At 38.5% G+C, this 26957-nt stretch overlaps 1 protein-coding gene across 1 annotated transcript in view; it reads left to right on the top strand.

Annotated features, from left to right (window-relative positions):
• STAU2 (staufen double-stranded RNA binding protein 2) overlaps positions 1-26957 on the top strand; it is a 166688-nt gene that overhangs the window by 90784 nt on the left and 48947 nt on the right. The window contains exon 13 of the mRNA XM_032182097.1: positions 14826-14939. Within this exon, the coding sequence (XP_032037988.1) occupies positions 14826-14939 (114 nt within the window). The remainder of the gene's footprint in view (positions 1-14825; positions 14940-26957) is intronic.

Below are 26957 nucleotides of genomic sequence, written 5' to 3'. Positions count from 1 at the left end.
TTGGATTTGGAAATCAGCCTAGGAATGTTTGGATATCACTACTGAGATACTGAATTTCAGGGAAATTTAGACCTCACTGAATTTCAGGTTAAAAGCTATAGTTTTGGACTGAGCTGTATGTAATTGCAAATTTATTGGAGCAGGACCATAGGTCAAATTTTAAAAAGCACTTAAATACCTTTTTAAAAACTGACAGAGGCACTATGGATGCTAACTTTTAAGTTAAGTTGTAAGCCTGGCCAGCCTTCATAATGTTTGGCCAGTCTGGGCTCCTGTCCCACACCATTGAACTGTGGTTCACACCGTGTACTCATTGCCTGAGGTTAGTAATGCCTGTGCAATTTCTGCCCTGTACTGTGCTGGCTGATGCAGATATACCCAGGACTTTCTCATGTGCTTTGGATTGACCTTCTGGTGTGATTCATAATGTTGCTTTCCTTGGTGTCTGTTCTTACAGGAAGAGCAAAAAAGGGCAAGTCTGCTTGTTTCAGACTTAGTGTAGTATCTGAAGTAGTCATCAATTTTAGTTCAGGTCATGCTGTGACCACTTTGTGGGCTCTCTTCGTGGATTTAACTGCAGCTGCTAAAGACTGTAGCACAAAATGGGCTTTTGGCTTCCAAAATAAAGAACAATGACCTTCTCATCAATCCCTCCTGAGTATGTGAAGGTTTTTGAATCTTCCTAACAGCGTTAATGATAGTTAAAGAGTTCCTGGTCTTTTTAATAATAAAGAGTTTATATCTGAAGCCATTTCTTAAAGAGATCTCCGAGAGACCACCATGACAATCAAATCTGAGTTCACTGGAAATTCTTAATACAAAAGGAATGAGCAAGGGATTCAGCATTAAGCCTGAAGAAAATAATCGGGATATAAATTGTTATCACAACTTTCGTTTATATGTTCTTGAAACTTGATGCAGTGCCCTTTAGCTTCCTTCGTTAACATTTTGTTCCCAAGTATGACAACTCATTGGTGATGGATGAAATAACAAATTCAATTCAAAAGTTCTTTTCCAAAGCTGGTCACAATTAAGAAATGTTGCTCACTTAGTTTAATTAAAATTCATTGTTCTTCACTGGATAGAAGCGGGTTTCCTTTCATTAGTTTTTCTTAGTTACATGGCCTAGTGAAATACGTGTACTGAATTTGCTAGAGCTCCCTGGAAGAATTGAAAATAGCTATTTTTCTCCTTCTTTCTTACCTTTCAAGCCTTTTTTTTTAACCTCAGTAAAAACAACACTTTTTTTTCAGTCCAATTTTGTCTCTTTCTCACAGCAAGCAGAACAAGATCTCTGAATTAGCTCTGCATATTGCATGAATTCATTGGTATGGGTTGCAAGGTTTAGAGATAAAAACCAAGCAGCTAAAAACCCCAAGCATTCCCTGTTGACTCCAGATTCAAATAGCTATAGTAGGAGTCGTTAGATATTTTTGTTGTTCTGGTGGCTAGGAATTGGGTGAAAGCAGTCTGAGAAATGCTGAGTATTGCAACTCATTCTCAGCAGAGTCGTCCTGCTGAGGAGGCCTGTAGAAAAAAAGAGATCAGTAATAATGCTGTCATGGAGGGGAAAGCTCTCCACAGAGGCCTTTGAAGCAGCATGCTGGAATGAAGTTTCATGGTTTCCCAGAAAATCAGTGGGCATTTCCTTTCTCTTTGTCTGATGCAGAGTACAGTATCTTCCCATCCTGAATGTCCTGTCCCAGTTTTTCAATATGATGATCTTCATTTTTGTTGTTTTCATTTTAATAGAATCATCTAAGTTGGAAAAGACCTTCGAGATCACCAAGCACAACAGTCAGCCTGACCTAGCAAGTCCCATCACTAAGCCGTGCCCTCAGTGCCATTCTTCTCGGGTTAGAAAGCAGCAGCTACTTCTCTTTGCTTCTTTCAGCCTTTCTCCTGGCTCACTGCTTTGCATAAGGTGACCCCCCTCACACACACTGTGCCATTCATCTCCACTCTTCCTCAGTAGTTATCTACTGAGCTTACTCTGCACAAGTTATAGCTAGAAGTTAAATCATTTTGAGGTGATTTTGTTCAACTGATCATATATCTAGGGGCGAAATGAAGCTGAACCATGGTAAACTGGAATAAAACAAAAGCTTACCTTCAGTGAGTCGTGAATGCTGACATGATTTTCCTCAGAGGCTCCCCCAGATCAGTTCTTAGGAAAAAAAAAAAAAAAGTAAAATGTACTGTGTTTTAGGGGGGAGGATTCGATGTATTCAACCTATTAAAATGAATATAATTGCGATGATAGTGTTAGTTAGTTGTCAGAGAAAGTACAAAGTTCCCTGCAGATGAATGAAAAGGTATGTTTTAGAAAGTGTCCCCATAAAGCCATTCATGAAGAGTATAGCAAGTGCTAAAAACTCAAATGTAAACCCAGGTGATCCTGTTCTGTCCTTGAGCCTGTCAGTTGTAGAAAGGTTTGCGGACGTTGTCAGATTGGAACTGGAGTTCAAGCAAATGGTCTGGTGCCAGTGAGTACAAAAGTCTCACGGCTAGTTCAAATTGAGAAATATAAACAATAGTTAAAGGATGCTTTTGAAATTATAATATCTGTCTTTCTGGCATGATTAATGTAAAACAGATTTGCAGGCTATGCTGGCAAACTGATTTTATATAAATGCTTCTTTGAAGATAATCATATCTCCAAAAACCAGGACAAAATAGGATTTTAAAAAATGAAGGAAGGCCGTTAAAGCAATTAGTGCTCCATCCATATAAGTATTCATGAAACCCCTTGGAGCAGCTCAAGAGTGTTGCTGTATGTTGTCAATACATGCTGCTGCAAAAGCCTTGGAATTGGGTTTTTGGTTCCTGTCCCAGTTACTTTAGGTTTTAGTAAAGTTTATTGGCACTGTACTTGCTCACTGGTCAGATCAGTTCCTGTAAAATGATGCGTGGAATGGTGTTGTGCTGTGTTGTCACTGAAAGCATCACAATCTGGCCTTTTGCAGATGGGTGGTATCTTCCTGTGTGTTTTCCTATGCCATGCTTGGTGGCCAGTACCAGAATCTCAGCAGCAGTGTTTGTCTCTTCCTGGCAGGAATTATAAACACCTATTGTAGAGATGGGTGACAAAGTCATCATTATCTTAATTTCTGTCTCTTCTGAATACATATTTTTTTCTTCCCTAATGTGACGTTTGTGCTTTTACCAATTGCCAGATGATTTCCTGATGTTCAAGTTAATAAAGGCATTTATTGCTGGTTAACCCTGGTAGGCAGCTCCGCCCCACACAGCTGCTCGCTCATTCTGCTGCTGCAAGGTGGTGAAAAGAAGTGGAAAGTCAAAAGTGAGAAAGTTTGTGGGTTGAGGTAAGGACAGTTTAATAGGTAAAACAAAGCTACACACAAGCAAAGCAAAATTAGGAATTCAATCATTACTTTCCCTTGTCAGGCAAATGTTTAGGTGAAAACAGAGCTTTCTTAGTAATCACTTGTAATGGTTATTTGGGAAGACAAATGCTGTAAGTCCCACCTTTTCCTGAGTTTCTACTGCTGAGCATAATATCATACGATAAGCAATGTCCCTCTGGTTATTGGTGTCAGCTGTCCTGGCTATGTCTCCTCTCAGCTTCTTGTGCACCCCCAGACTCCTTATTGACAGGGAAGCCTGAGAAGCAGGAGCCCTTGACTTAGTGTTAGCACTGCTCAGCAACAGCGAAAACATTGGTGCATTTTCAGCATTGTTTTGGTCACAAGTCCAAAACATGGCACCACATTAGCTACTATGGAGAAAATTAACTCTATCCCAGCCAAAACCAATAAAATCTCCACCCTCCATATCACTTACAGCATGCTCAGGTCCCATGGTATCTAATACATCTGCATTAAGAACTGCCCACCTTCCCATACTTTGATATATACACAGATAACATTCCTTAGTCTGTGGGCCACGTCTGTAAAATGTCTATAAAATTTCCATTGAGTTCATTTAGTCCGTGACTTGGGTTCCATCTATCACAGTATTCACTCAGGAAAAGAGAGGTGGTGTGTTGTGTGGAATTATTAGATGCTAAAGCCAACTTAGGTCTGGTCACTACTGCACTTGCACGGCATCTTGTGAGGCTCATCCTCTACTGGTTCAAGTGGTTGCTGCTATAGGACTTCCTATAACATACTACTCAAATCATGGGTTACAACAATTAAAAGGCCATCCATTACAATCTCCCTCCCTGGTCCCTTTGGACCAGGCTATGGGGTTTAACATTGCAGTGAACTCCCCCCCTTCTCGTTGCTCCTGTGTGAGCTTATCCATGGGCCATGGGCCCTTCAGAGTTGTGCCTGCTCCAGTGTGGACTTACCCATGCTTGCACCGTACTGTGACTGACTCAAGTTCACACTGGAGTTCCGACCTTACAACACAGGCATGGACAGCATCAGTGCGCTGGCCACCTGCCAGCCAGGCGCATGACCAAATCTGTTATCAAAATGTTCACAGATAGAGCCAAGTAAGATGATAAGCAGTAATAATATAGAATAGGGCAAGTGAGCCTTGTGGTAACTACAGGAGCATGCCTATTAATACCTGAACAGCTACAAAATCAGTCTAGCACACTCCATTCAAAGCTGTCATTATCTCATAACACTTATGCCCTGCATTAGGCATCAAAAAGGACTGTTGTGGGTTAAGTTCAGCCCTCTACAGCCAGTCACTCACTCTCCTGCTGCAAGATGGGGAGAGAATTGGGAGGGCAAAAGTGAGAAAATGCATGGATTGAGGTAAAGACAGTTTGATAGGTAAAGCAAAGCTGCACGTGCAAGCAAAGGAAAACAAGGGATTCATTCAGTAATTCCCATCAGCAGGCAGATGTTCAGCCATTTTCAGGAAAGCTGGGCTCATCATATTTAATGGTTAGTTAGAAAGACAGACGCCATCACTCTGAATGTCCCCCCCTCCTCTTTCTTTCCACCAGCTTTTGTTGCTGAGGATGATGCCATATGGTATGGGACATCCCTTTGGTCATTGAGGTCACCTGTGCTGGCTGTGTCCCCTGCCAGCCTCCTGGCTGGCAGGGCAGTGTGAGGAGCAGAGCAGTCCTTGACTTAGTGTTAGTGCTGCTCTGCAACAGCTAAAACGCAGTTTTGGTCACAGTTCTGAAGTACAGCACCGCATGGTCTGCTATGAAGAAAATTCCCTCTGTCCCAGCCAAAACAACTGCAGCTTTCTAAATTTCACTGGCATTTTTACAGTTCTGTGCAACTGGGCAGAAATCAGGAAATAGGAGAACTCTCTCATCCATGTGAACTTACAGTCTTTGTGCTCTGGAGAAAACTTACACTCTTTTATCAGGTTATTTTACTACAAAACTTACCCATTTGTTCAAGACAACCACTATTTTTGTCCTAACAGTAATGGGAATTAACAGGGAAAGAAGTTTCCTCCCAGCAAGGGCAACAGGTCAGTCAGGATTTTATTGAGGATTTTAGTGGCATCTGTGATTTGCACAACACCAGGCAACCTGTTAGCTGAGAATCCTTCCTTGGCTCTCAGAAACGTGCAGGTGTCCCGCTACACTGAAATTCGCCTTGAAGTCAAATGGTTGTGTTACATAGGTAAGGGCTCCGAGGTCTCCAAACCCTAATTTGTACGTGACTAGCCAAAAGTAAAAAAACATGTTGGGAATGTGAAATAGAGGGGAGAGAGAAAACAGAACAAGCTGCTAGCAAAAATGGTTCTTGAGAGCTTCATGTAAAAATCAAAGCACCTGGACTTCATTGCTTTTTTTTTTTTTAAATCAACTAACTTCAGAGAGAATGTAGACAGCACCATAGTTGATACCAGTGACCCAGAGAAGATCTTCAAGGACTGATTTTATTAGTTTCAATTTATTGCAGAAAAGTTTCTGCTGACCATAGACCATCTCATGTTATCCTACTTTTGACCACAAAGAAAAACAGTGGAAGTCGTTCTGCCAGAGATATCCATAAGCATCGTTCCCATATCAGTTTGCATAAGGCAAGGAGTGCAAGTTGGAAAAAGTGAGAATATTCAGAGGGCATACTGCAGGAGGTAAAGTTTGCTGCGGGAAGAATGTTTCTGAATTAACTTAAGAGCATGCAGAATTAGAAAAAGCAAATGCAAATCTGAAAAGGGCAGTAAATTTTCTGACACGAGGTCTCCAAATACCTGGCTCCTGGCCAGAAATCTGTCTCAGCTAGCTCTCTTCTGCTCTGGCCATCGTTACCTCTCTCCCTCTTACAAGGAAGAAGGCCCTATATTCAACTGCTGCTGAAGGTTTGCTCTTCTTGCCTCCAGAAATAATCCAGGTGTTGCTTTTTCTTTCAGTTTCTACGAGGAAGGAAGGAAGGTAAATGGGGAACATCTAGATAATGGCATGACCTGCGTCCACAGCTGTAGTGTGTATAAGACCTTGGTAACATTTTAGCTTTTCTCCTCAGCATCTTACAAATAAGAATTGAAGTCATCCCACATGTCCCTGCACATAACTTAGTCCATGAAAAAAAAAAAAAAAAAAGTATGTAAATTATGTTTTTATAACTAATTCTAGATTTTGGGGTCTTTATGTATATGAGAAACTTTGCAAGCTATCAGGAGCTCTCAAAATACTGCAGCCAGCACTAAATGCACCAGGCCTTGCTGCCTGCCAAGATCTTTTTAAGCAAATCCTAACGTGACTTGATAAGTTAGATGCAGACCATGGCTTGGGATACAGCCAAAACTGTGAAAGACTGGGAGCTTCAGCCAGCAACAATGTGAAGGTGCAGCCACAGTAGGCTCAGCTTTAGCTGTAATAAGGGAACTCAGCTCTGAAGCAAAAGACTTTAAAAAGCAATGAGAAAGGGTGAAGAAGGAGAAAAGAGGCGAGTTATGGTTTACTCCTCTCACTGTGACTTTCAGATGAGGCTTTCAGAGGAGTTATTTTTGCTGTCATCTTGTTCCATCCCCTTTAGCATCCAGAGCACAGTGAAGCAGAATGATTTTCAGAAGAGGAATGATTGCTTCTTGTGCTAATTAAAGTCAGGTGATTCTTTCTGCGTAAAGACATGTATCTGTATTCTGCACCCAAACCGTGTTTATACTATTGGCAGCTTTGCAGCAGATTCAGGCAGCTGGTTTTGTACTTGGGGTTTCACAGTGACCCTGTTCCCTGTTCATTACTGTCATGTTTTGGGCTTTCACATGCAGTTTGTAAACAGAGAATAGCCAATGTGTGCTTAGCTCTTCACTTAGGTGGCAACCTTCGTAACGAGTGTGATGATGAAAACAGATTTCCACTGATGCTGTTGCTAGAGCTTTATTTCAGGCATGAAGGACTTTCTGTCTTCAAACTGACCAAATTCCTCGCTTGTTTTCGTCGGCTGTTCTGGATGGCACCCAGGACACATGCTCCTCCACACGTGCTCTGCACCAAGCTCTTCCTCCATGGCTCTGTTAGCAGAACACATCTCTCATCATCCTTGTTTGTAGGGCATGTAGTGAAAACAGAGGATCCCGAGGATTCTTTCATTGGAAGTTCAAGTTTATCATGTTTCCATTGACTGTGAATTACAAAATTAATCTCAATTCCTATCCCTGAACATGCAGTAGTTATATGAACCATTATGTATGAATGATGTATGAATGGATCAGGGGCAGATCAACTATTTCTGGGGGAAAAAAATCAGGTGTAACTTATATTACTTTGTAGTGTTTTCATTCCTTAATAATTCATTTTTAATGAGGTATTTCTTATTCTGTTTTTGGAAGTAATTGTGTTCAGTGTTTTTAACTCATTGCAGTTAAACTACTCTCTTCTATGGCTGTGTTAAATATTTTAGTTGTAGACTACAGTAGGTGAACAGAGGAGCAAGGTGCTCTTCAACATAGTTGTGTTGTTTGGAGAAAGCCACGTCCTATCTTGTGATTTCAGTTTCCCTATCAGACAAACAGCTCTCTGCTCTTTTGCACATTAGCCATTGAAAATAGGGTTGCTCATTTTATGTGTGCTCTGCAGGAACACTGGCCTTACAAATACAAGTGCATACCTGGGTTAAGGTTTAACTGGCAAAAGGTAAAGAGTAAGTACCTTACTGTACTGGTTATCTCACATGCTGCTGCAACAGCCGTGCTGTTGGCCAATTTTCTTTTAATTAGAACCAAACATCACATCCAGAGGTAGGACAGAGCTGGGTCTCCCTTGACTGACTGAGCATGATATACAGCCAAGCTTTCCAGATCCCCTGCGCCACTGAAAACAGGAGCTTTGAATATATATAAATAACATAAAATAAATTATGTACAAGCTTTTTTGGCTCAGATAAACTGATTTTGCATTTAACAGTTATTTTATATATTCTCTTTGGGAACCATATCAAGTTTTTCAGTCTTATTTGTACTTCACGTGCTTTTATAGATGGCAAGTGTCTGCCTTATTACAGTCAGGAATGTAAAATACGACTGCAGTGAACTGTGACAGTCTTTTGTCTGCTTACTGTTATCTATTTATGGTACAGTAATGGTTTACTTCTTAGTCTAAAACCTCGGATTGTATTTTAGGGAAGATTTAAGACTATGGTACAGCTGGTATTCGAGCTCTGTAGGCAAAGAGCATGCTTGAATCTCTCAAGATTTACTGCTGGGCTGTCAGTCTTTAAGCTACTGCGTGTCTTCCCCCTTCCTTGCAGTAGCCACAATGGAGACCTGGCCCACTGCTGTGAAGCAGACATAGCGATTGATGAACCTGAGGCGCGCTAATCAAACATATGTTTTCTTGACACAATGATTGTGTTATATATCACATATGAATGTACAGGCCTTTATCTTTCCTTAATGATCTAGCAAGGGGTCTTTCTTAAATGTGGGTGTTTTTCATGCGCTCCTTAGATTTGTTCCACAGGGGGTGACCATTAAAAACATCTGACGGGCATGCAGTTAGCCAGCTCCCCACTGAGATTAGTAAAATACTATATTTAGTAGTCGCACTACATCAAGGAACTCCAGCATTGCAGGAAACAGTTTGATTCAATGCTTTTTTCTGATTTTTTTTTAAATTTTTATTTTATTTTATGTCTGTTTTTTTTTTTTTTTTTTTTTTTTTTTTCATCTGGGACATTTTTTTTCATCTCTACCTTTTGTTTTGTTTTGTTTTGTTTTGTTTTGTTTTGTTTTGTTTTGTTTCCTTTTATATATGTATATATATATATACATATATACATAAATATATATATATATATATATATATATATATCTCTATGCTTCAACATTTCCTAAAAGTCTTTGTTCATGCAATGGGATTTTCCCCTAATTTTATTTTGTTGTTACTGTATTCCTCTTCTGTTCTGCTCTTACAAATAAAATACATGGGATTGTAAAGCAGATAGTAAGAAAGCAATGTGATATTCTGAATCTCTGTCATGGTACTCTGTGTCTGAAGAGACTAATCTATTATTTTGTGAAGAGAATAACCTGTTGTTTGTTAGGAAAGCTCTGCAGATAATACAAGGATTCACACGTTTAAGTACTAGAATACTGTACTGTGTAAGCTTCTGAACTGACTTTGAAAGAATGGTTTGAAAATAACAAGTATATTTAAATTATTTTATCACCAAGAGTATTTCTTCATTGATAAATATGCATGAAATAGTTTGACCACAAACAGGATTGTTTAAATTTTTTATATGAGGTCATATGACTACCAGTAGATGAGTAACAGAGAAAGTAAGCTGAAGTAAGATCAATATGGCAAAGATAAGTGTTCCACCAGGAAGCTAAAGGAATAAAAATTTTCCACAAGGCTGCTGTCCAAGTCAGGATTACTATTTTAGCATCTGATTTTATAGTTCATATAGTTTGTTCGTAGCTGTAAATCCAGAGCAACCTGTGTAAAATCTTTGAAAATTTTCTGTAAAGTCAGGAGTAAATTTAGTGCTTTCACTTTAAGGGGCAGATTTAAAGGAATACCATCCTTTGTTCTAACAAAATAGTCCCAGCTTGTCAATCCAGAAGATTTGTGCGTTGCTGAACATAATGGCATTTTATTACCTAGTTTATTTCTGTCTAGCATTCTAAGACTCCTGCTGATGCTTTGACTCGGAGTAGTTTTTGGTTTGGAAACATGAACTCCAGTGTCACAGATGACTTCTTTCTTTTGGTAATTCATATTTTTTTTTTTTAAGTTAATAAATGTTCAAGAAAGAAAGTGTTTGGCCAGACAGAAGTTGTGTTTCAAACTGTGAACATCTAAGCAGCAGTGTGTGAAAATAGTAGCCTTTATTTTGTCTCCCTTCAGTCTCCTGTTAATGCACAGTTAGCTCATTTCTAACAGTAGTGTAGTACATTGCAGTTGAGCTTAACTATCATGTGGTACTGTAGCCAGTCTCTCACCTTCCTTGGTTGTGAGGCAGAAAAAAAAAGTCCTTGTTTATGCAAAAGGATGGATGCTCAAATTCAGAAGTGTCCACTTAGTCCAGGAGAGTAAATGTATCTACAGAATAATTTATGCAGATTAACTCTGGGCATTATCTAAAATTGCATATTGATCTAGTGTTACAAACTAGCTTGTTGCAAGACAAATCCTGCAATTTTTTTTGCAGTTTCTATCAGAACACTTACATATCATTTACTTTGTTATCATGAATGATAACAAAGTAAAGCTAGAGAGACATGTATTTATATAAGTACAAAAGAAATGGGAAATTTCCTACTTTGGGAGCAGTGTTATGATAGAAGTAGCCTTAACTAATACTTATAGTAGTTTTATACAGTACAATTTAGTTTTCTTTTATAAAATAATATATGCGGTTGAGAATTTTGGCTATGCCATTCCACATTCAGTTGTGACATTGTAAACATTCATTTTATATCTTTCTTTATGCAAAGCTATAAATGTACTTTAAAATATTTCCATCTCTGCAGTAATTTAAAATATTAAAAACAAGGGCCAAATTTCAACATAGTTGTAAATGTCTTCAGATCTTCACATACATTTCTATATGCATACACCAGTTAGTAGTACCCCTGCATACATACTCATGCCATACAGCTCGTTCCTGACTGAAGTAATCTCTTTAAAGGATATACAGTTGCATCTCCTGAGAATATCGAACATAAAAACATGTATGTATGAGTAAGTCCACAGCATGTGCTTGTGGAAAAACAAGTCACGTAAGATTTATTTCATTGTTTCGATGCCTGGGATGCACTTTGCGTTTTATACGCAGCGGTTTTGTGCCCTGTCTCCACAGAACAATGGAGTGCTGTGTTAGGGGTTCCTGAGCGGTTATACATGATTTATCTCAGATACTAGTGGTGTGCAGTTACCCAGGAGAAAAGCGAGCAGTGCCGTGTGCTTTTCCCAGTAAATGGGCAGGCTCTTTTAGAGTTATTGCCAGAATCTTATTGTGGCAGTGCTTGGTGCTGTGTAGACATACCTCTGAACAGAACTGCATGTAAATCCCTCATAACAGGCTGAGGCTGGATTCTTGAATTTTACTCAGAAACTTGCACAACCCTTACTGCAGACATCAATATGTTGGCCATTATTTTCTAACCAAATTGTAATGCTGTTCTATTAAAAAAAAAAATAAAAAAAATCTCTGCTTATATGTTATCCAAATAAAACATTCTGAACTTTAATGAGTGAAATTTCATTGCTGTTTAATCCTTAAAATGCACTTAGCTAATTTATGAAAGTCCCTTAAATACAAAAAATTGAAGCCTGAAAATTCAGATGTAGATGGTAATTACTCTTGTAACTCTTTTATTTTTGCCTACATAATATATGGAAAGGGAAAATGAGTGCTCATGATTAGGTCCTTCTTATTGGGCTGTAGGCCCCATACTGCCAGCACCGGGTGAGCTTGGAGGAGCCCGTCCACCGCCGTCCTTACCTGCCTGGCAGAGGGGCTGTGAGGGATAGCTGGAGCTGAGCACTCATGACTCTTAAACTGCAGGCACTTACTAACTTAAATAAGAGAAGTACTACTGTGGTTGTTAATCTTAGTAACGTCCGTGTAAGCATGCTGGGAGCACTTGGCCAGCCTTCAGTTGCCGCTCCTTGATCGTGGATACTGAAGGAAGTATTTGCTATGCCTTCGTGTTTCCCTGCCTCAGATGATAATGATATTCTTAAAGCAGTTTTATAGACATTCAGGTTCCTCCCATGCTTAGTTGTAATAGCACAGACATGGAAGCTGAAACATTTACAACATAGTGCTGGCTGAAAACCTAGAAGCATCTGCTACTATTCAGACAATTTGATAACTGTTGCACTACTACCATCTCTTTCAGAGTTCTGGTCAAAAAATAAATACCCACACACACTTACTTGACAAAAAAAAAAAAAAAAAAAACTTCAAACTTTAAATGATAGATCAAATTTTAAGAAAAAAAAAAAAAAAAAAGAGAGAGAGAGAAACAAAACAAAGGATTTAAGAATGTAGTGGCTGGACTGATAAATAACTTCCCCAAAGTAGGAAATTATTCATTAACGTGACAAAATGTAGAGGAAATCTGAGTGTTTTGTTGACTGTATAAATCTGTATACTAGTGAGATTTCAAGAAAGGACAAAATTTTATTTTGTCCCCCATTCAAAGTTCAGTATTTTGTATGCATATCACTGTTTCATATAATTAACATGGGAAGTATTTATTTTGTTTAAACTGAAGGGCTTCAGCAGAACAGGAGATAATTAGGGAATTATTGTCTAAGAAATTATGAAGTAATGGACTTGATCCATTAAGATGAGGCCAAAAATACATCAAGAAATTATTTCAGGAAAGTTAAGCCTAGAAAGATACCAAAATTTTGGATTTATTGAAGTTTTAACATGGGACTCAAAAGAGGTTGTGGATCAAATCTGCTTTTGCAGATGATAATGTTATATGGTAGTTGCAATATTTCCTCTGAATATCTCTTGTTCTTTCAGCTTGTTAACTGTGCTTTGTTCCAGTGAACATTAGTGAACTGTAACTTTATTCAGATTATTCTTATTAAAAGTAAGCCTCCCACATGCTGTGCAGTTCAGAAAGTTCCATTTTCCCATTTCTCCATATACACTCTACAGCATGCACATTTCTAGGTCACCAGATTTTGCCCCTTTTGCTAACATCGCATTTGCGGGACAGAACCATACTTGTGAGTTTTTCTGCCCCATTTCTCCACATCACATTCCCACAACACATACTCAGCAGAATATCTAGCTTGCAACTAGATACTGCACTTGTGGAGTCTTGATAAGTTCTTGTCATAACAGTAGTCCTTGACATTCAAAGAACTTCAGTTTATATTTGCAAGCCAAATTTCATACCTTCATACCTCTTTCGATTAATCAAAGTTAAACCATTGTATATGTGAAGGGGCCCCTTGTGGTTTCTAAGTGAGTAGTATGGCTTTTCTGGCAGAAAGCCACAGGCAATTTAGTAGGCACATATTGTGGGGGTTGAGAGAGGAGGAGGGACAGGGATAATCCAGAAAGCTTTAACAAGGACTCAGTGAAATCAATATTTCTATATGCACTACATGCATTTTGCATTCTGTATTTTACTTTTGGCCACAGCTAAACTGTTTATTATGTGTTGTCAGTAAATTAATTCTGCAATATAGCAGTGACTTGGTTTTCCTCTCACTTAACCAGGCTTGCATTGGTTTTGTTTCACTTGAAGTATTCCCAATTTGCACCTGTGGCAGAAAAGATTTAGGCACAGTCCATATAGTACACATGGTATACAATTAAGTGTCATATATGTTGATAAATCAGTTCCACGGGAACAACTCTAATATGGTTCCTAGTTGTCTTCAGAAATAATAATACTTAATTTTATAGCCTAAGTATAAAGATGAGGCTTTATCATATAACCTTTGCCTGAAATCTATACAGCTGTAAATAGATACTAACATAAAAGGTCTGTCTCCAGCAGAGTTGATCTCTCTTTCCATTTCTGACAGGGGTCACATAGCCAATGTAAATTACCACCATAAACCAAATTCCACCTCTCCTGTAGAACGAAGTGCTTGATCTGCCTGTCTAGAAGCCAGGAGCTACAAAGCAGATTGTAATATTTCAACAATTCAGCATGAGTGGCAACCTGTTCTTAATAATGAAACACTGGCAACATTTAACTTAATTTTTGTCTCAACATAGTAAAATCCATACTTTCTCTAGGGGATTTAAGAACTATCTGAAGGGGGCCTGAAGACAAGGAAAATAATTCAAGTAGAAGCAACGTCTTCCTCTGTATTTCATGCAAGAGTCAGGTTTAACATGCACATCTTGACATTAGTAAAGAATGAGTTACTCTTAGAAAAAGATAGCGTAGGTAATTCAGGAAGAAAGTGAATTCTTCACCACACTATCTGTCATTTTGATTTAATTACAAAATCAAATTAAAATATACAACCTTGTTTAGCCATGTCAAGAAAGTTAGTGAATTTTAGTAGAAATGGCATTTCAACTGAAAACTTAAAACTGTTGTTGCCAGCTTTTTGGAGGTATAATGACTTACATGAATGTTTTATATCTAAGCTACAAAATACTGTTAAAACTTTTTGACATCTAGGTTAGAAACTATAACTTGAAACTAGGTTCTTGTAATTGTGTAGATATAACATCTTGCATTCAGTCTAAAGGGTCCTAGGAACTGGAGAACATAGCACAAAAATTATCCAACAGACAACTCACAGAAAATTTGGCCCCAGTATAGTATATGGCTATCTAGAATATTTTACACACTCCTTGTTTTATATTAAAGATGAATTCAATGTAAATGTTTGGAATTCTTCTTACAAACTTGTTGAAAAGGGACAGTATTTTAGCATGACTCCCTTGTACAAACCTGGTGTTTAGCAGATTACGTATGTTATTCTGTTATAGGTACACTACAGTGATAGACAAAATGGCAAAGAGTGTATGACCTGTTTGACACTGTCTCCTGTGCAGATGACTTTCCAAGGTATCGGAAGCTCCATTGAAGCCAGCCATGACCAGGTATAATACCTTCACCAACACTGCTGTGATTTTATTAATATCTAGTAAGGCCAGAATGTCAGCATTACTAAATTATAAATTTAGACACATATTGTGTTTTTCATATGGCATGTTCTTGTCAATGGGATCTGCCTATCTCTCCATAGTGAAATCCCAAATCTCTAAAGAGTGACCCAAAAAGGAGACAAAACTATGTTGCCTTTTACAGATTTTTAAGACATATTAAGAAAGCCTGAAGATCTTGCTTTGGTTTTAAAGTCAGATGTAAGGTTTCTGCAAAAGTTTTGTTTAATTTCGTATATATATCGGGTCTTGTCTATCCTATTTTTGCTGGAAGATTATGGGTAGCTGGAAGAACAGAGAAGTGAAGCCACCATCTCTAACCATTGCCTGTCACAAGAAACTGTCATTTCAGAAAGAAAAAGGATTTTCAGTCAGGCTGTTTAAAACTCACATTTTGTTTGGCTATTCTTAAAATGCTTAAATCAAGCTTCTGGCAAATAGCCAGGAGGAAAAAAAAAAATCACTCATCACCCTGCTGCTTCAGATGGGAACTGAGGGGGACTTCCATTCTAGCCTTTTGTCCTCCAACACTCTTATGTATAACAACAAGACAAAACACTGATACTCCACAAGTTTTCAAAACAAAAAGGAAACAAGTAGTCAAGTAGTAGAAAACTTTAAACCAAGCGTTGCACCTCTCAGATCTTCAGTAGGTTGGAAAAAATAGCATTTTTATTTACTTTTGTGGGCTATCTTGACATTGTACTATGCTCACATTCACTATACATTTAATCAGACTCTGTCTTTAGTCTGATTAAATCTTACTCTATGTAAGATTCTGTAAGAAAAAAGGAAAAGTCTCCTTAAGAATTACCAGAATTTGTTATCTTTGTGGAAAAGGTTCAAACACCCACCCACATTTTAGGCTGTTTTGTTTTGTTTTGTTCTGTTTTTTCTTTTCTTATATTAGAGGATTCTGATTCTAAGTTAGTTGTTAACATAAACTAAGCCCATTAGTTATTTACATAGTAACATGAAGATACTTCCCGTCTTTAATGTTTGGTGCTTTACAGTAATGGAGAGCTGGGGTAAGTCAGACAACTTCGACAGACGTATTCCATTCAGTCCTCATTTCATCCAGCAACTTGTTTACGCTGTCCTAAAGCTGCTCAGTTTTTCTTTCAGTAAAGATCACCTTTTAAAATGTACTTATATCTCATATACAATATTTAGACATTTCCATGAATATAAGGTGGTCCCTGTCAATTTGGTAACAACTACATTCTGGGCTACCAGCCAGCTTGGCCTTTGTCTTAGCATTTATTTAGGCTAGAGTATGATATGTAAACAGAAAAAGACTTTGTAAGCAAAAAGCACATTTAAGCCATCTAAATAATTATACATTTAAGAAGTCTAAAAGAAAAAGTGTTACTGAGTCTGCAAAGTCAAGCACCTAGAAATTAGGAAATTCAGATTATTTGCAGCATTAGTTTGATCCCAAGTGGACCCATTCAGAGTTCCAAACAGGACGTTCTTTTGGGAGGAAATAAATTGCATCAAACCATGTAGCTAAAGATTATAGCATAGCTTGTACACAAATGGGTAAAGTTAAGTCTGTCTGGGCCATTCTGAAGCTAGAATTTCCTAATCTTTCTTCGGTTTGCTGTTTAAAGATTGTTCCTTCATTCTTTCTTTTAGTTATGTAATTTTCCACACAGTTTTTAAAAAGGAGAGAAAAATGTTTTATCATTGCATGATGGGGTGGTTGTTGCATTACTGAACCCACATTACTTGTGCAAAGATTTAATCTGAACTGGGAACAGAAGAAAATAATCATCTAAAAGTCAACTGGCAACCCTTTGGTCACAAAACAGATCCACGTAGAGGTCAGCAGACACGAAGTTCTGCTTGTCCTCTTTCTAAATATGAAAGGCATTCCTCTTTTAGGGGAAGAAGGATGCTACTGACTGTTTATGTTTGATAAGAGGAATGGCAAGACTATGTTGAAGCATTATTTGTCATCACCTAAATAAATATAGAAAAATGAACCATTAGCAAACAAAGTACATCGAGTATTTTTCAGGCACTGAAATTAATTAATGATGAAATTAGATCTCTTAAAGGACTGATTAGAAAAAAAAAAGATCCATTTCCTTTATTCTTTCTGCGCGATTTGGTATGAATTTGCTTTTTTTTTTTTTTTTTTTTTTCCAACAACTTCCCTTGAGGCAGCTTTATATGATACCCTTATTCTTACAAAAATAGAAAGCAGAACTGCTGTACCTTTGTTAAGCTGAATTGTCCTCATTTTAAAGTTTCAAATGGAATAAATGCAGGGTAGCCATATAGTGCTGTAAAACTGGAAACTCTTCTTTAAGTCACCTGTTAATTCCACATCATCTCTTTTGTACTATATAGTAAATATGACAGGCTAGTCACCTGAACACCTCTAATTTCAGTGGAGGTGTGCTGATTTGTGTCAGCTATGAGGCCTGACATAGTTTGACTTCAGGATTTGTCTACCTCTGTGCTTATGAAGATAATTTTTCTTGTGTTCATTTTAAAACATAAATTCTATAAATTCTGGTGGTCATTTTTTGGGGGTTGTTTATTTTTAAGGGATAGACTGGCTGGCTAAGACTCTGGAATAGTGTCTGTGGGAAAGTGGTAGAATCTGTTGTGTGAGTGCATCAAATAAAACAGCTCTGCACCAGAATTGTCACCGTGTTGTGGCAGAAGGACTATAACTGACCAAATACCTTGATCAAAATAAATAAATAAATAAATAAAATCAGGATTCTGATGCCACTATAGTCTACCTTGTAGATTGGACTTATCTTTTGTAGTATAGGAATCTCTCTCACTATTCACATCTAGTGGGAGATTTGTTACCCAATAGATACCAGTGTGGTTGCAATCCTATATTAGAATATTATCTTGCTTTTTAAAATTTAATAAGTCTTAACACTGAATTTTTCCAAGTCATTTTGTCTTTTCCTGTATACTGTGGGAAATTCATCTTTTGATTCTTTAGATTGGCTTAGATTCTGATTTTAATAGGTGTAATTTTTTTTTTTAATGCTTCATCCATTTGAGCAATTGCAGATTAAAATAAACATTTCATATTGGTACACTAATTAGTGTCTATTCCAAATGTCTAAATGACAAGGTATGACTTATTTGGTTATGAAACAGTATTTTTTAAGCTATTCCTTTGACTTTCATCTTTCCTTTGGCAAACAGTAAAAAGAGAGAAACATGACTATAGTATTTATTGCTGCAGTCTAGCCTGCCACATGTTTTGTTGGGTTTTGCATTCAGGTTTGCCAACTCCCTCAGCAGAAATTTAATGATTTTTAGATTTTATTTTCTTTACAAATTATTTCTTTTTCTATATGATTTCTCAGTATCTGAAAGCATCCTTCTGAACTTCTCTTTTTTTTTTTTTTTTTTTTTTTTTTAATTGGAACTCAGGTTTAGTTAAAATAGTCACCACTTTTAGTCAATAACATCAAGATACTAGAGATGTTCTTCACTCAGTACAAACTACAGGACTCATTATAATAGTATCGAGATTAAATTTGATGTTCTGTGAAATACAAGAAGACAAATTTAGCATGGTTTAGGTAAAAAATGTTTCTACTTCATCTTGAACAAATAATGTCAAAGACAGGTTCCATGTCTGCATATATATTTTGGAAACTTGCAATGTTACCATCTTTTGTGACTATATAATGGTTGGTGTTTTTTTTATGAATGTTCCAGCTCTAAGTAACTGTAGAACTTCAGGGGTGTAAATGCCACTGTGGTTCTCATAGCAGTGAGAAAATGTTGTCTGCATTCTTAAGGCTTGTAGAGAAGCAGACAAATTTAAAGTATGAAAATTCATTTAAAAATAAAATAATTTTAAGGTCAGTCCTGGTGATAGGGAAAAATGGATTAGGCCCATCCTGAGATGTTGAATACTTGACATAGAATACTCTGCCTTTATAACTCAAATTTTAACCCCCAATAACATGATGTTCATTGAGGGGTTACCAGTTCTCCATGCAGATTTCAAAAGAAAGCTCAGACAAGAGTATTTTATTCAAGTCTTATTATTTAAATACTGTTTGATAATTGTGGAAAGTTTAAAGTCTGCATCAAAAGAAGTGTGTCCAGCAGGTCAAGGGAGGCGGTTCTCCCCCTTGACTCTGCTCTCATGAGACCCCACCTGGAGCAGTGTGTTCAGCTCTGGGGCCCCCCAACACAAGAAGGACATGGAAGTATTAGGAGGGCTGCGAAGATGACCAAGGTGCTGGAGCCCTCCTATGAAGGCTGCGGGAGCCCGCGTTGTTCAGCCTAGAGAAGAGCAGGCTCTGGGGAGACCTTACAGCAGCCTTCCAGTACCTAAGGGGGGCCTACAGGAAAGCTGGGGAGGGACTCTATGTCAGGGGGTATAGTGATAGGACAAGGGGGAAGGGCTGAAAGAGGGGAGATATAGATTAAGAACAGGTTAACTAGAACAGGATGCCCAGAGAAGCTGTGGATGCCCCATCCCTGGAGGTGTTCAAGGCCAGGTTGGATGGGGCTTTGAGCAACCTGGTCTGGTGGGAGGTGTCCCTGCCCATAGCAGTGGGGTTGGAACTAGATAATCTTTAAGGTCCCTTCCAACCCAAACCATTCTGTGATTTTATGTTTTTTGGAGTTGGCAATAATGCCTATTTGTCGCCAACTTCACCCAGTGCTCACTTCACCCAGTAGTCTCCATAGCATGTGTTGTTAAAATGAGTCTATGCTTTTTTATCCTATCCATTATATGTGTGATATGTTAGATCATGTTTTCAGAACTCTCCTACACATTGCAATGTATAAAATAGAACAGTTTTATTTGCTAGGACAGATAACAATTTTGTAACGTTATATATAGTCTACCACTATTATCACTTTTATTTTCCAGTATAAAAATAGCTGGAAAAAGAATAAGTGGGGGCAGAAATTGTAGGAGTGGAAGACCTACTGAAGAGATAGACTTGGTGAGGGAGCTCAGCAGGGAGGGGCTGTACTGAAAGGAAGATGCTGCACTGAACAGTTTCAGAAACTGCTAATGAGAAGTTTGAAAGACAGCAGTAGCAAACAAACCGAAACGTGCTATGTAGCAAATCATCACTGTTGGCCTGCAAACAGGTGTTCCTGGGCAAGGTTAAGGGCTTAGGGTGATGTCCAGAGGTAAGCAGCTCCTGATGAGGAAAAAGTAGTTCTCTAGGGACAAAAGACTTTAGAGATGGGTAGCAGGTTTGAGGCATCAAAACTTACGACAAGGTATAAGAAATTTAGCTTGTAAGAGCAAATACTTAATACATGTAAAGGTCCACATCTCTATATTTGTTATGTTCTGAGCGTTTAGAGCAGGCTTAGGAAGACATCATCTAGGGGATTTATGTCAGCTGGAGTCACTGACTCTGAGAAAAACAAAACTGGTGCAGTCAGTGAGTAAACAGTGGATGAGAATTTGTCCGATATTGTAACCAAAGAAGATGAATAAACTGAGATTTTTGTTAAAATGCCTTCCATGTCAGAAAATAAATAAATAAATAAAACAAAAGGTTCTTGACTGAATACTACATTAAATCCTGCTTAAAATTGATTTAATTCGAAGGTGAAATTAGTATTTTATAGATGTTCAGATTTACTTCACAGTAAACATTTTAGTATGGGACATATATATATATATAAGAGGAAATGTTAGGATTTTCTTTAAAAAATGCATGCGATTTTTATTTTGACTGGTATTATGTGTTTCCCTTGTCATCTCATTTCTGCTTTATTTTTTTGTCAGTTCAGTTCTTATCTCTTTGAGGTGGTTTCTCCAATAAAATGAGTAAAGTTTAATTTGACTGAGTAAAAGCCTTCTAGCCATTTTTCCAAAGCTCCGTAGTTCTTTCACAGCCCCTTCAGTACCAGGACTTCTACCTGATCTTGTAAAAACATCTCATGCAACTAAGGCTCCTTCTCCTGCCGGTGTGATCTGGCTGGCTGCTGCCTTTTCCTTGACAACTCCGTAACCTTCAGGGCGGGTCAGGCATGGCCATAGCTAAGTGCCTGGAGCTCTGAGAGAGACAGTTCACTTGTGACAGAAATATAAACTGCTTTTGATATATAGCACTGAGCTTCACTCTTCTCCTTTTGCATCGGGAAGCTTGCACGTCTCAATGTTGACTTTGCAGTCAGGAGTCATCCCAGCAGGTTTTGGTTAGGCTCACTACGTTGTTTGCTATTTCATACTTTTTCCCTTGTCTGCTGTGCTCCCCATGTCTGTATGGAAGCGTTAGTACGCTCTCTCCATAGTCTTCATTTTCTGTTTCACATTAACTCAGTCTGGACGTACGTGACAGAACATTTGCTTTTCCCTGGCAGCTGCTTAAGTTTTCCTTGATGAGCCCAAGATCAAACGCTTGTATTTGTTCAGAATGTGTAATCTTTCATTTTCAAAAAGTGAGCTACTAATTAACTGCCAAATGGGAACAAAATGTAAACCAAGGCACTGCTGTCTCCCAGCCAGACCCTTTCAGTGCTCTCATTCGGGGCTTCTCAAGCAGCTTCCTAATGTGACTGCCTTTTTCTGAAGATGCAGAATAGGATTTTTCACTGCTCTCTCTATGTATGTTTGTTTACACAGTAATGTCAGCAGGATATAAAATGCTACTGTTGCGGTCTGTGGGTATCTTAGATGCTTGTCATGTAAACGATGACAACTGCCTGTATTTGAGGGGCTGTTTCCTCCTCTGCTAAAAAAACTATATATATATATATATCATGAATTATCCCTGTGACAACTCTAGGTGAGTTTTCACAAGAATAGTAAGGTTCACAGGATCACTGAATGAAGTCGGTAAGGACGTCTGGAGGTCATCAGGCCTGGTCCCCCAGCTCAGGCAGGGACATACACAGCAGGTTGTCCACAACCCTGTCCAGGAGGCTTTTGAAGATCACCAAGGAGGGAGACTCCACATTTTCCCACTGACTTTGTCTCCAACCCCAGTTGTTGGCTCTTCTGCTTCCTAAACCATGGATCAGGGAGAAAGTAGCTCAAGTTTTTAGCCTACTGAGTGAGTTCAACTGTCCCACTGGGGGTGAGATGAGTACCAGAGCCAAACTCAGGGAGACAGCAGGACAGGCTAGAAAAGACAAGTGGGCATCCCCCATTCACAGCAGCAAGCTGTTAGATCAGTTTACTCTTGTAAAATGTCACTTGATGAGGATAAGACAAAAAATAACTCTACAAAAGAGTGATTTCATTGTTGAAATGTTTGGCTTGTTCAGCACCCTTAAACCTGTTCTCTGTGCAGTAGTGTGATCTGACATAAAGAACAGAAATGCTCACAGAAAGAGGAAGAGCATGATCGTGGCAGTCCTGACCTAGAGAAGTTTAGCTGTTTTAGAACTGAACCCTTAGTAGTTGCTTCTATTAAAATACCTTACCAGGCTTTCAGTGCAGTGTAACATGTGGAAACGAAAAGAAAGGCATTAGCAACACTCAGTGAGCCAACCTTCGTGGATCACAGGCCAGCTGTTTGCTATCTTTTGTAATGTGTTTCTGGTTTGGTTTGTTTTACTGTTACTTTATGCTTATCTGACCAATGGTGAAATGTAAAAATCTTGAATTTTCTTGCTGCTGCTATTGCTGTTAGGGAAGGCAAGAAGATTAAACACAAAAGGTATTAGAGAAGCTTGGAAAAGCTAAAAGTGTCAGTTAGTTTTCTGCCTCATCACACTGCAGCAGGAGATTCAGCCCACTTGCAGCATCAAGAAATCTAACAGCTTTTTCCCTGGCAGGAACAACCAGAGGGAAGACAACAGAGGTAGGTTCTTCTCCTACTCAGCAGTTAAAAATGGATAGACAGACACCCACTAGACAAAAGCTGGTGACAGAGATGGAACCCAAAATTAAGGGAAAGCAGACTCCTCTAGTAGTTTGTCTTGCAGTTGGAATTGACAAGGACCTGGATCTTTCGTCTTGACCTCTGATATACAGTGTTTTCAGACTAATAGCTATGTTCATTTCAGTTTCTCAGTCTGGTAAAATTTTTCAAACCTTCTGAATTAAAGCTAACACTCAGAAACTGGTTGCCTGTTTTATAGGCACCTCCATTTTAGGCAAAAATGGTATTAGGAAAATATACACTTTATTGCCCACCCTGTACTTGCCAGTTATGTTCTGCATACTAATCAAAGTAATTCCATGTCTGTTTGTTGATATGCATTTAACAACTTGTAATTCAATGAAGTTGCTTAACACACTAATTATATAATTGGCAATTCAACATACATTTCCTTAACAGGTCTACAGGACAAAATAATGATTTGCACATGTTGCATCTGAAGAATTGTCCTTTTGCCAAAATTATGTTTGCCACCTAGTTTTCTCACTCCTCTAGAAATAACATGACTGGCATTATGCATTCAAGTAGTACAAATTAAGTTTCATAGTTTCTTGTTTGCATAGTCATCATACAACCACTGGATCTACATAGTGCAGGTTGAAACTAAATTTGACATCCTACACCCCTTCATTTCAAAGAGGCCAGGATCTCATAATAAATCTTCAGACAACAGACTTGAAGGGAAATGAAGGAGGTTGGGTTTTATAAATAATTGCAAAGGGATAGCCAAGCACTGGAACAACAAAACAGATAACTCCCTTCAGTCCCATAGCAAACCACATTCCCATAGCAAACTCCCATCATCTGTTGTGTCTACAAAGCTTAAGCACTCATCTGCATGTAGTTTGGCCCTTGTTTGTAGTCCTGAAGCACTTTTCTCAATCTTCTTGACAAAGTCGTGTATATTCTGGGCAGAGGTAGGATTTCCAGAAGAACAAAGGAATAGCCAAGTATTGGGAAGAGCATGAAAGTAGTCATGCATGACTTGGTGCAGATTGTGGCAAGCTCCTGTCCCACTTAAAGTTCAGTTCTAAAGATAGTCTCTTGGCTATGCCTCTTGTGACACGAATCGGTACATGAAAGAAAGGTCTGGGTCTCTGCTGCGAATGAGGAAGTTGTGGAGTTATGTTTAGGAGCACTAAGATTAAACTCAGTTCCTAGACATCCATTGTGCAACAACTTCCTGCTTGCTTCCTTTAATGTTTTTTGTGTTCTTAAGCAGAAATATCTCATCAAGAAAGAGTTGAAGATTTTCCCTAGCTTGATCACTAGTGGCCTACCTGGGAAAATGATTTCACTTACATTTTTTCTACTGTTGCCATTGCTGCCCTGATTAGAGAAACTGTCAGACATATCCAGGGAAAAAGGAGGCATTTATATTCTTTCCTGGAACTCCTCTAACATAGAGTCTGAGTCCCTCTCATGTCCCCCAAACTATTTCATGTACAAATGTTTTGTAATGATGAGCTTCTCAAATCACTGAGTGAGGACATTGACCTGTTTGAGACCAGAAAGAAGGAGCCACCAACCAATTCTCTCTTCCAAGCATCAAATGTGTGATACACTCATTTAATACAGGAGTTACTGCAACCCCACAAGCTCTGTGCATGCTCGTGTTCTCCGTTCCATAGCTTTACAGACAGTGCAGACGGCCCCTCTTCCAATACTAATGCTTCATTCCAGCAAGATCCTTCACATATGCTAGATGTAAGAGTGCTTCCAAGTAATTTAGTCTCTCAAGAATCCAGTAGTTGAGATAATAAACACTAAAATGGAGGTATCAAACAAAACCAAAACAGTGAACTACTAAGTTAAACTTTAAATTTCATACGTATTTCTTTATATTCATTCTTTCTCTTTCCCATCATTAGAGAGACTGTGAGACCTAGTTTTCCACAGATCTGTACGGCTGTACAAATAATTGATTTTACAGTCCAAAATCTCCTGTCTCATCCTTCATCCCCCTCAAAAAAACAGTTCAAATTAGTCCAAAATAAAGAAAAAAATGGTCCTAGCCAAAAAAAATATTATTATTATTATTTTTTTTTTTACTTGGGCTTTTGTTGTGAAACTAGGAAAATGGCTGGGATTCACAAAACTGGTGGGAAAGATGATGAATTATTTTGCCCAACAGCTCAATGGTTCAGGTACTCGCACAAGGTCCAGAAGATGTAAATTTTATTCTGTCCCTATCGCTGCCTCATGCTACAGAGCAGTACAACTGGGTAGAAACAGGAACATGAGCAGATCAGCACATCCACATGAGCAGATGTGTTTGGGCATCCTTATCTTGTAATACCCCACAAGAGAGTGGCTAGGGCACTGTTCTGAAAATTGAGAATGATTGGGATCTTCCTGCAAATCAGAGAACCTTAAGCCATGATTTTCTACAGTCCAGTTCCTACCTATTGGCCATCTGGTAAATCTTGACCTTTTTTTAGCTGCGAATGGTCAAAGGTAAGAAAGCGTAACAGATAACTTCAAAGTTTCCAAAGTTGTTACACTATTTACAGCTGAAATTGCAAAATACTTGTCCCAGCTCTGGGAGCAGATTTATTCAATGCAAAGCTGCTTGTTCCAGTGTATTTTAGGGAAGAATATGCTTACCTTGCTCTCAACCTGCCACATCCCTGCCACCAGTACATATCCAGCTGGTGGCGGCATTGTCCAAACCTCCCAGCTATGTGCTGGTAATGGTTGGAAGTTGCCACATGGATCACCTGGCTGCCAGATCCAGCTACAAAGGCAATTTCAGGTAGTAAGACACATTCAGCTAGAGTCACTGTGCTCCCCCAGCAGCACCCACAAAATCTTCCTCCCTTCTGTAATTCCTCTAAGCATAACCTGCAGGCAAGATGAAACCTTCCCTTCCTCATCACCATAAAAAAGCTTCATATTTACTTCAGGATTTTTAAAACCTAGTTGCATGGCGTGGATTTCTAGAGGACATCTTGGCATACATTTGTTGCTGAATCCGTGATATTGACAGTGTGGTGAAGTAAGACTAATGCTGAAGGTGGGATTGTTGGTGTGCTGGTAGCAGTTGCTGTACTGTCATGCCTCACCTGTTCACATAAAAAACAAACCTATTGCTAATACAAAGACCCTCCCAGTAACTTAAAGATTTCAGCTGGTTTATGAGATTTGGGTGAAAAGTTTGTTCACCCATTACTTCAAAATGTTGGGCTGTTCAACAAATCAGTCCTATTTCATACTTCAACATCATTTTAACTAATTGGGGAAATTTTATTTATTTATTTTTTCTAGCACAGCATGCTGTATGAAATTATGAAATGAGGAGATTTCTATGTTGTTATACGTGATTCAATACCCCATTGTCATTAATGTAAAGTGGTACAATAATACACTGTCATTCATTTAGTGGGACAGCTGGACCTACATGAAGCTTTGTTCATGCGAGTGGGGCTTCACAGGGTGCCTCAGTTCATCACTGCAGGATCTCAGGCTTGATTTTGGAGTGTGCCAGAAAATGGGATCATTCTTTCAAAATAAATAAAAAATAAACAGGGATCAGTGTGTGAGAGAACTTCTTCAGTCATCATGTATGCATCCATCCTTGTGAGAAAACAATAGAAAAGGAAAAAAAAAAAAAAAAAAAGGAGGAGAATATTTGGTATAACTTTCTAAGCCGCAAAGTAGTTAAGCAAGGAGATATGGGTTTGATAGGGAGCTGAGGTAGTAAAAAGGAGGAATCCAATATTGGCTTGACCTCAAAATGCTTAGAGCCTGTTTTGCCCTTATGGAACAAAAATACCAGCACAGAAGTCTGACATGCTGGGAAATATTACACAACACAGACATGTCAAACTACCTTGAGAAAATTTGCAAAAAGTTGAAAGATTTTTGGCCCTCATTTAAATGAACCGGTTCTTGTGGAGTTCTGTGGAACTCTCCTGATAAGTAACACTTAAAACATTTTTGATCCAATAGCTTTTCTCATGCAATTACACGCTCTTAATTTAGAGGCCAGGTCAAATGATTGCTTGTTACCTTCATTTAGCAAAGGTTTAACTACTGCAGTTTTTTGATCCTTTTAAAAAATGCAAACAGGGAGAGTTTACACAATAAAAGT

Source organism: Aythya fuligula, chromosome 2 (assembly GCF_009819795.1).
Source record: "Aythya fuligula isolate bAytFul2 chromosome 2, bAytFul2.pri, whole genome shotgun sequence".
In the NCBI taxonomy this organism is placed as follows: Eukaryota; Metazoa; Chordata; class Aves; order Anseriformes; family Anatidae; genus Aythya; species Aythya fuligula.
Note: the sequence above shows the minus strand (reverse complement) of the source record. Positions and strands in the feature narration are given on the sequence as shown.